This window comes from Cicer arietinum, chromosome 7 (assembly GCF_000331145.2).
Source record: "Cicer arietinum cultivar CDC Frontier isolate Library 1 chromosome 7, Cicar.CDCFrontier_v2.0, whole genome shotgun sequence".
Lineage (NCBI taxonomy): Eukaryota > Viridiplantae > Streptophyta > Magnoliopsida > Fabales > Fabaceae > Cicer > Cicer arietinum.
Window position 1 is genome coordinate 14037755 of NC_021166.2, and position 10352 is coordinate 14048106.

The 10352-nt window shown below is 31.1% G+C and overlaps 1 protein-coding gene across 1 annotated transcript; it reads right to left on the reverse strand.

The window, feature by feature from the left end:
* Window positions 1-4704: 4704 nt before the first annotated feature.
* On the reverse strand, window positions 4705-8829 carry LOC101509346 (CDPK-related kinase 5). Its single transcript, XM_004509104.4, has 11 exons — window positions 8096-8829; window positions 7874-8004; window positions 7650-7691; window positions 7380-7488; window positions 7148-7226; window positions 6766-7062; window positions 6317-6429; window positions 5819-5926; window positions 5684-5746; window positions 5413-5580; window positions 4705-5267 (listed from the first exon to the last, which is right to left on the reverse strand). Exons 1-11 carry the CDS (start codon window positions 8594-8596, stop codon window positions 5130-5132), a joined length of 1749 nt encoding a protein of 582 aa, XP_004509161.1. The 5' UTR covers window positions 8597-8829; the 3' UTR covers window positions 4705-5129.
* Window positions 8830-10352: the final 1523 nt, after the last annotated feature.

Below are 10352 nucleotides of genomic sequence, written 5' to 3' on the forward strand. Positions count from 1 at the left end.
AATCCAAATATAGGTATTTTACTAATTATTTAGCATTTTACAAAAACTGAACTTATGTTGTAAAAAACCTTTAAAAAAAAATAAAGAGGTCACATAGCGCTTGCACATAATAAAACAAAGAAGTCTTTTAAAGCACTTCGTGGAAAAACGTTGTAAAAGGGTCATATAACACTTGCACATAATAAAACAAAGAAGCCTTTTAAAGCACTTTGTGGAAAAGCGCTGTAAAATGGCTACATAGCGCTTACACATAATAAAATAAAGAAGTCTTTTAAAGTGTTTTGTGGAAAATCGTTGTAAAAGGGTGTTTGCACATAATAAACACAAAGAAGCTTTTTAAAGCGCTTTGTGGAAAAGCGCTGTAAAAGGCTTTTAAAAAATTAAATAAGGAGGTCTTTTACAACGCTTTTTCAAAAAAGCGTCGTAGTAGGGTTTTATATATAACAGTAAACCGCTTCAGTTTCCTCTTCATACGCTTATGGTATGGTTTCATATATAACAGTAAACTTCATACGCTTGTTTCCTTCTCCTCCTCTTTAGTCTCCTTCTCATTGCAAACCCTACGAACATTGTTGCCTTGTTACTAACCCTCATTACGTTAACTTCATACGCTTGTTTCCTCTTCATTCTCCTTGTCATTGCAAACCATCTTTGTTTCTCCGAACCCTGCTCTCCATTACGTAAACTTCATACGCTCGTTTCTGCGAACCCTACTCTCCTACGAAACGTTCGTATTTCTGGGCTGTTCTTCTTTGTTCGTATTTCTGCGCCGTAACCCTTCTGTTCTTCTTTGTTCGTATTTATGCGCCATAACCCTACTGTTCTTCTGTTTTTCAGGTATTGTATTTATTAGTTTTTTGTTTTACTAAAATGCATGTTGAACTTATACTGCTATCAATGCACAAATATTTATCGACTTATATGTTTTATTTTATAGTGCCCTCGTCAAACTAACAACATTGTCTGTGGGTACTATATATTGCGATTCATCAAGGAGATTGTTGGTATGAATCAAACTATAATCCTAGAAACGGTACGGTATTTTCATTATTTGATTTTCATATATAGACTATGTATATATTTGATTCTAACTTATTTATGTTCAATTTTTATATCGCACAATACTTTGACAATTCTAGTCCAACATACTCTGAAAGAGATCTAATTGAAATAAAGGAAGACTGATGTCAGTATGTGATTGAAATGAAAATTATTTGATTTACTGGAAAATGGCATGCTGCAAGGAATAATTATATGAATATATGGTAGTTACGTTATGTGTAGTTCTGATAGTTATATGTATATGAATAGGGCACATTTGAAAAGTTGTGAATATGTAGTTATATGAATATGTATATAGTTATGTGCTATTGTCAATATGTGAATATTTATATGAATATGTTGTGAACTGATTGTGTAAATATGTAAAGTTATATAGTTCTGTTGTTATGTACTGATTGTGAAATGATTGTGTGAACTGATTCTGGATGAACAAAGTTTTTGGAAAAAAAAATTAAAAGACAGCGCTGTAATAGGTGCATAATAATGCATTTATTGAATGAACATTTTACAGCGCTTTTTCCAAAAAGCGTTGTAATAGGTGCATAATAATGCATCTATTGAATGCACCTTTTACAGCGCTTTTTGGAAAAAGTGTTGTAATAGGTGCATAATAATGCATCTATTGAATGCACCTTTTACAGCGCTTTTTGGAAAAAGTGTTGTAATAGGTGCATAATAATGCATCTATTGAATGCACCTTTTACAAAGCGTTGTAATAAGTTCATAATAATGCATTTATTTAATGCACATTTTACAACGCTTTTTCCAAAAAACGTTGTAAAATGAGTATAACAAGCGCACAATATATCTACCTTTTATAGTTTTTTTTTTTTTCATCTTTAAAAGCGTCGTTGTATCTTTTACAGCACTGGATGCTACAACGCTTATTTTATTTGAAAAAGCGCTGTAAAATAGGTTTTTTTGCGTAGTGTGATAATTTTAGAGATGTCCTAATTGAGATGTGAATAATTTTTCTTCAATATATATTTTTTTTATTTATTCTTTGTAGTTATAGTTTATATTTACTAAGTTAAATATTTAATTTTGTGTGTTTGTTTGTAAATCTCTTATAGTTGTCAATTTTTTGTCGGTAATGCGATGATTCGATGTTTGTGATCTGGTCGTGATACCATGGTAGAGAAAGAAGGAGATAACCATAATTCTGGTTTTGGATAAAGAGAATAAAACATATTTATGATTTTGTATTTTGGATATAGGGAATAAACATAATCTCAAACTTATTTCTGATTTTGTATTTGTTTGTCATAGTAAAAATCATTTTATTTTAAAATAATAATAAAAAATGATTTTTTTTGAGAAACTATTAAAAACGGTTTCTTATTTTAAATAGATTTTAGATTATTTTTAGATTTCTATGTTTTTTTTATAAAAAAAATATAACAAACAGACACAGATTTTCAAAGTGATTATTTTAAAACAAAGAATGTATAACAAACACACTCTAAACTGTGTAGATTATATTATTTAGTTCTTTTTACTTTTTAGAATTTTGACCACAAAAATAATATGTAAGACGAAACATATCTTCTACTTATAAATACATTTTATACATATATATATTTTGTGGTACACAATAATTCTAAATGAAATCAAGATTTGAAAGAAAATGTCAAGGACTTGGCACAACATCCTAACAAACTTTGTTCATGATAAATTTAGAGGAGTTTGAAGGTATTTTTTAACAAGGCTGATATAGGTGGTAAATATATGCCCTTTGCGTGGAGGGTTGGCATGGATGGCATAGGTGGTTGCAAGAGTAGTAGCACTAGTGGAGGAGGAGGTGATCATTGATTACGAATTTAAGGGGACAGATATGAACTGGAAGGATACATATAGATAAAATTCTTGTATAGACAAATTTGGCTTAATTTAGAGCTTGCCATTTTTCAACCATATTGGAGTCTAATAACCATTTTTTTACCTGAAAGTAGAAAAAACAATATCAAACTTCAAATTATAAGACTTCATATTCATCCCTCTTTTTCTAGTAATAATCATGGGCTATAGCTTATAAGGCACACATACTCTTGATAAAAGCATACACAAGGGATAAGTGTAAGCATGATGTTTTTCTTGAAGTATTAAAATGTGTAAAAAAACACTATTACAATAGAGTTTCTACTAACATCATTAATTTTATTTTTCATTACTAGATTGAAACTTTATAGTATTAAATTTTGAAATTCGAAAAAATACCGAGATTTTGGGTTGGGGTACCTTCCTTAAAAAAATTCCTATTTTTTAAAAAATATTGTTTATTGTTTTTGAACTGTGTAAATTATCCAGAAACATGCATCTAAATGAGCAAAAATTAATGATTTTTATAAATGCATACTTTCCTACCAATATTGGGGTGCAAAAAAGACATCATAAATAAATGCAACCTATTAACACTATAGTTTCTTTTTTCTTTTTCTAACACATTTAGACTTTCTGAATTTTTTTGTAAGTTGAAAAATTATTTTTAAAAGTTGATATTTTTCCATATACACTAATAAACTTCTGGACAATATTTGTTGACCAATAATAAATTTCCATGTTAGTAAGGGCGTCAATAGTTGTGCCCCCAAGTGATACATCAAGTATGTTATCTATCCACAACAATTGAACTTAGGGCACAACTTTCCCCATCCTCCAACATCATTTTGAAAGTATGCATTTAGAAAAACCACCAAATTTTATATATCTAGATGAGCACTTCCGAGTAGTTTGTCTTTCAAGATGCACACTTTTTAAAAATATGGAGAGTTGTGGTAGTGAGGAGGGAGAGAAGGTAGCACCCTTTATCTTAAAGCTCTCTAATGTAAATGTGTTCTAGTTTGGAAACCTAGCATAGGTTAAGTACATCATAAGTTTTTATGAAATGAAATCTCAGTTTTTGTTCAATAGTTGAAAAAATCATCTTGGAATCTCAAGTGTTCTATAAAACAAAGACTTATTTTGTGTGTTAGCAACTTCCAAGTAAAATATATTAATAGTTAACCAGTTTTAACTAAAGCTCTATTTAAGAGTTTAATAGGAGAGGAGAGGGTAGGACATTGAAAAAATAAGGAACAAATAAGGAACGAGAAAAGGGGAAACGAAGGGATGCTATAGTTTTTACTATTACATTTTTCTTTTTCCAAAAAAAGAAAGAAAGAAAAAAAAAACAAATAAACAAGTTTTGAGTTTCAACCTTTGCTAATCAAGTTGTTTCAATGGTTCATTGAATTGGTAATCAATTACTAGTGTATTTAGCAACACATTTGGTGCTTGCTGATGTGAGTTTGCAGGGTCCAAATGGGAGTTTTAAAAAATAAACAATGATTAGTAAATTGTTTACAAGTGTGATTCTCTCTTCAAACTAGAAGTTAAGTAAAAGTAAGATCGATTTCCTTGGCAGGTGTTGATGTTTTTTAAACAACTTTTTGACACATAAGTTTCAATTAGAGGTGATTATAAGAAGTGATTGTGTGTAAATTTCCTTTTTTGATCAGACTTTTGTAATAGTCAATACCTACCTCACATGCTGCTTCTGCTAGCTCCTCAACATATCAGCAACCACCAAAGTAGTTAGCACTTAGCACCATTAAATGAATGAGACTTTCATTCAAGAAAACCTAAAACTCAAAAGCTACAATATAGGAAGCTAAAGCTCTAAAAATTTATATTCATTCAACTCTCTGATGCAATCCAATGAATTTGCATTTGAACATTAATGAAACTCATCAATCGTGAATCTCATAACATGTTAGAATATCAACTATCTAACAACAATCAGTTAATATTATCACCTGCACCTTAACACACAACACCTTTACAGTGGAAAATATATATTAAAAAAAAAACTGTAGTAACATATTTAACTCCTGCACCAAGTGTAGAAGAGCTCCAGCCTTATGCAATGCAAAATAGAACCCTGATGATCAATGCTGATTACAAATCCAGCTTTGGCAAAGATTCCGTGATCTTATAGAAATGTGAAGTGAGGACCGGCATTTCATTGGCCAGATAATCATAGTATATTAAAGCATGTCTTAAGCACTCTGATAGGGTTTCTGTAATTTTTACTGAGGTTTTACAAGACTTCGAGATGGACCATGCAGCAACTTAACAAACCCAAGGAAGCTTAACTTTCCATCAGTGTGCCTAATCCAGTCGTGAAGAACAGCATGCACAGGTACCGATGGACCAAGGCCAAGCTCCTGATTATTTAGTTGAAACCATGCATGAGAAATGTATTGCATAAATATAAAAATTGCTTGTTGAAATTTATGCTTTATTATTATAGAGATTATTAAGGTGTATGCATCTATGCACAAACTATCATCTTAGTGAAATCGAGCATACCGTAGCTAGTTCCTCAATGACTATAGCTCTGTTTCCATCCTTTTCGAAAAGTTCGTAGGCACAGCGCGCATGTTGCTCCCACCGGTCAAGTGCTTCAAGTTGATGAACACTGAGTGCAGCTGCACAGAACTCATCACAGTCCATCCTTCTATATTGCAATGCATTAAGCTGCGACAAAAATCATCTGTATCAATATTGAAACATGCAAAAAATATCATTTGGATGATATATAGCGGCGTGCTACAGCCTACAGCTAAATCAAACCACTTACTGATGCCAGAAGATCAGGCATGCGTGACTCCTTCATAGCATCTGTTGCATTCCTCATTAACGCCTGGCCAGCTAAATTTTATGAGAATTATTACATCATCCTCTTAACATGGTAAAGAGTTAGGAAGAAACCAACCGTTTTGATATTTTCCAAGCTAATGGTGCCATTTTTATTTGGTTCTAAAAGTGTAAACTGCTCCTTCAAATAATTCAGCTCGTCAGTAGCTAACGTCTTCGACAGAGCCTGTTCCAATGCCAATGAATTTAAAATGCTAATAAGTTACTGGGAAACATAAATGCAGTATGATCCACAAATGGAATGAGGAACAGTAGCGAACAAATTTACATATAAAAGCACTAGCAACAATGCCAATGTAGACAGAAAATATTTTTTTCCATCTTTAACTTTGAACCGACAAATAGCATTTCAGCAGTAACATATTTGAGCCTATCTAGTTGAAACACTTAAAAATAATTGATGGTAGAGATTTTCAAACCAATTAGAGGCACAGTTATAGTGCTTTTGCAACAACAAAAAAAAAACAGTTATAGTAGTAAATATCAGAAAATAAGAAAGACTTTTTTCCTTTCCATATCAAGATTTGTAAAGTGATATCTTAATAAATATACACACCTTTAAAGCTGATTTTCGTAGGGAGGAGGAACGCATGTATGTTTTCATGAGCTTGAACACCAGAATATCCAGGGGTACTTTTACATCCTTATAACTCTTTATCCACGGATGACCTGCAGAATACACCTGTAAGAAACATAATAAAATATACTCCTTCTGTTTCTTTATAACTGTTACTTTTGTAGAAAAAAGTTGTTTATTTTACTTGTTGATTTCAAAGTTCAATAAAACGTTAACTATTGTTTTGTCAATAATAGACTTTACTGTTTATTGCAAAGAGAGAAATAAATAGAATAGATAATAAATAGTTAAAGGTATTATTAAAAAAGACAAATAATTTCATCAAAAGTAACAAAATTTATTGATTAAATAATCTTAAAACGACAACTAAAAAAGAATGAAGAGAGTATGAAACACCAAGACCCTCCAACGATAGATGAGAAACTCACCTAATGCCTGCGCTGCAGTCATTCTCTTCCTAGGATCTTTATTAAGTAATCGCTTAACAAAATCTTTTGCCTCGTCTGACAAAGAAGGCCAAGGAGGTTCATCAAAGCTTGGATCCGCTTTCAATACGGAACGAAAGATCCCAGATTCAGTCCGAGCCCAAAATGGACGACTGCCGCATAATAAAATATATGCAATCACACCAATACTCCAAACGTCAGCCTCTGTATTGTAAGCTCTATGCAGAACCTCTGGAGCCACATAGTATGCGCTACCAACGATATCATTAAGCCGTTCATCTGTAAACCACTATAAAGTCAAAACTTAATCCATACCCGAAATACCACATGACATGAAGCATACATAAATGAACTCAAAACATACCCGATTTAACAAAATCCGACAAACCAAAGTCTATGGCCTTCAGCTCTGCGTTCTCGTCTTTGGATGAAAACAAGAAGTTCTGATCCAAAAATTACCCATTTTCTGAAGTTAATACATGATAAAAAAATTATATTTACACAACATAACCGGTGAAGGAAACAAAACATAACCATATTTAAATAGGTTCTCAAATACCGTCCTAGAGGAATATGAAATTGCGAATATACTTCACCTCAGGTTTAAGATCACGGTGAACAACGCCTTGTAGATGGCAAAATGAAACAACATTCAGTATCTGCAACATTACAGCTTTTGCATCTTCCTCTGAGTATTTCCCACCTCTGAAAGAAGAAACAGGTATCTCATTGTCACAAGTCATTAAATGTTTCCTCTTTTTATCATAATTTATACTTATCCCAAATCCTACTCCAAAAAAATTAAACAACATCCAAATATTAAATATTCAAAAGAATTAATATTTACAAAATAAATAAACAAATACCTTGATAGTATTCTATCCAAAAGTTCCCCTCCTTCACACAACCTCAAATGCGTAAGAGTTTAAAGAAAATTAGTCATAAAATTCACCAAAAAATTACCTTAATAATAATAATAACCAAATAGAAGATGACAACAAAGAATCTTGACAATTATAAAACAAACCATTACAAAAAATGAAAATAAATAAATAAAGAAAGAAATGTAAGCATTGGAATAAGAGCTTACTCCATGACTATATAGACATTATCATGGTCTTCATAAGCCTCATAAAATTTAATTAAATTTTTATGTCCATTCAAAGCTCTCAAAATTTTCACTTCCCTTCTCACATCCTCAATTGCAATAGCAGTAGTCATCTACAATTCAAAAAATAAACAATTCAACTTTCACATAAATTAAACAAATTAAAATAATTTTTTTTAAAAAAAAAAAACCAAATTTAGTAACCTTAGCTTTTTGAATGACCTTAACAGCAACACGATGACCCTTAAGATCACCCTTGTTATTAAACTTAGCAATGGCAGAACAAGTGTAACCAAAGTGTCCTCTACCAACTTCTTCACCAACTTCATACTTGTTACCAAAATGCTTCGAGAATCCGAAATTCTTATCAAGGGGAGCAACCGTTTCAGCTTCACTCCCTTCGGAGATGCTAGCACCGATATTCGGCTTGACGGAGCCGTGACGGCGGGCAAGAAGTGACCTTATATGCTTCGCCGGCGACGGTGGTCTGAAGAACCTTCTCGGAGTTCCGGGAGTTTTGGGGAAGTTGGCGGAGAATAAATTGTGAGCTGGACTTGGAGTGTAAAAGGGGAAAAAAGGTGTTTTTTTAGGGTTTTGTGTTTCTTCATTGGAATTGGAAATAGTTGTTGTGGTTTGTGATTGAGTGTGAGTTGAATGGTTGAATGAATTGGGAGAAGAGAGTGGTTTTGAAGTGCAGAGACCCATTTGATTTAGTGATGAATGTTTTGTGGGATATTTGGATGGAGAGAATTTGAAATGTGGGATATTGTTTTGTGGTAGTTAAGGTTAGGTTCGTTGATCAATCATATGGGATATTCATTCATTCATTCATCCATTTTACTTTTATTTATTATTATTTGAGAATGGTATTTTGGGGAAGAAAAACCAAAAAGAGAGAGATCCGCATAAAGTTTAATTTAATTAGAGAGAGTTTTGGTGTTGCACGGATTGGAGACAACTAAATTCACCTTCTTCCTTAATCTTCTTATTTATTATATTATTATACATAACTTAACCTTGTAAAATAGTGATAGTATAGATTTGTGAAAGAGACGGTTAGAAGCGGTGATTTCAGACTAGGATAATTTTATTTTCAAATGTTTTAGAGTCAATTTTATTTTATTTTTAAAATTTATTTTAATGTAACCATGCTATCATTTCTAGTTTTTTTATTTTGAATATTGTTTTTATATTTAAATTTATTGTTGAATTTATTTTTATGTTTATTTATATAGACATAATTAATTTTATATTTATTGTACTTTTTATTAAAATTAATTATTTTATAATTTATTTTTGTCATTGTAAAATCAACATACAGTGTGATTTTAGCTTTGTAAAATTCTGGTAGTTCACCGAATCACCGCAATATAGTGAAAAGTTTATTATAAGTAATAATGCTATTTTTATAGATAAAAAATTAAAATTAAGTGAAGTAGTCATACAAAATTGGAAAAAACAATCAACCAGATTAAAAAAGTTTATAATGGATTTACATTTAACTACCTAGAAATTACATAAATAATGTTGAAGCCATATGCTTCGTCCTTAAGAAATGTAGACTTAGCTCCACAATATTGATATTTGTACCTTAACACGGTTTGGTACGTTGGTTAAAAAAAGAAACTTAATCTACAAGAAAATGCACTAGGAAAAGGAGCATTAATTGATCACAAATTTAATTAGAACCAATTATATACCTACTATTGTACTGATTGTTTATTACCTCCCAAATCTTTGTTGTTGTTGTTGTTGAACTATATATGTCTATAGCTTTAGCTATTTATGTTTACAAAATCATACACACAAGTAACAATTTATTTTCGTAGAGAGCAATTCATAAATATATATAAAACATTTTTCAATAACTTTTGATCAATTTTGTTTTTCGACGTCAAGTTTTCATGATTTGTTACCCCTTTAGAATTGTTCATAAAATGAGTACTATCGATATACAAATAAAAATTGAGATAATCCAAAACGAGTAAGCGACGTGATATGGAACTTTCCCTTTCTTTCTTATTTTTTTCAAGAATTTTCCCTTTGGTTAGGCCTTTCATATATTTTTTTATATGATTTCACGATTCATTGCAAATAAAAAAATCAAAATGTAATAAGTTAACAAAGCAAAAGAAACACAAAATATGGGTAAAATGGAAAGGAAAAACTAAATGTAAGATTATCCAAATATAACGTGATATTGAACTTTCCCTTTTCAATTAGGCCTTATTTGAACTCTTAAATGACATGAAAGGTTTTTAAGGACATGGACATTGTCCCTCTCAGCTTGGTTTAAAACCCCCCTACTTGTATTGTTACTCAATTACACTGATTTGGTTCTGATCCAAGTCTAATAATATGAGGTATTTAAAAATAAAATAAAAAATATATATCTAAGATAGTTTATATTTAGATATACTCAAATTATTTCTTAATCAACCCTACCTTACATTGATTTATC

Bases quoted from the DNA above. Each gene is read 5' to 3' on its own strand.
- LOC101509346 (XM_004509104.4), bottom strand. From the start codon at position 8,596: ATGGGTCTCTGCACTTCAAAACCACTCTCTTCTCCCAATTCATTCAAC. The intron at 7,227-7,379 runs GTGAAGTATATT...TTTTTGGATCAG, and splicing joins ACCGTGATCTTAAACCTGAG to AACTTCTTGTTTTCATCCAA. The intron at 6,430-6,765 runs GTGAGTTTCTCA...TGTATTCTGCAG, and splicing joins GACTGCAGCGCAGGCATTAG to GTCATCCGTGGATAAAGAGT.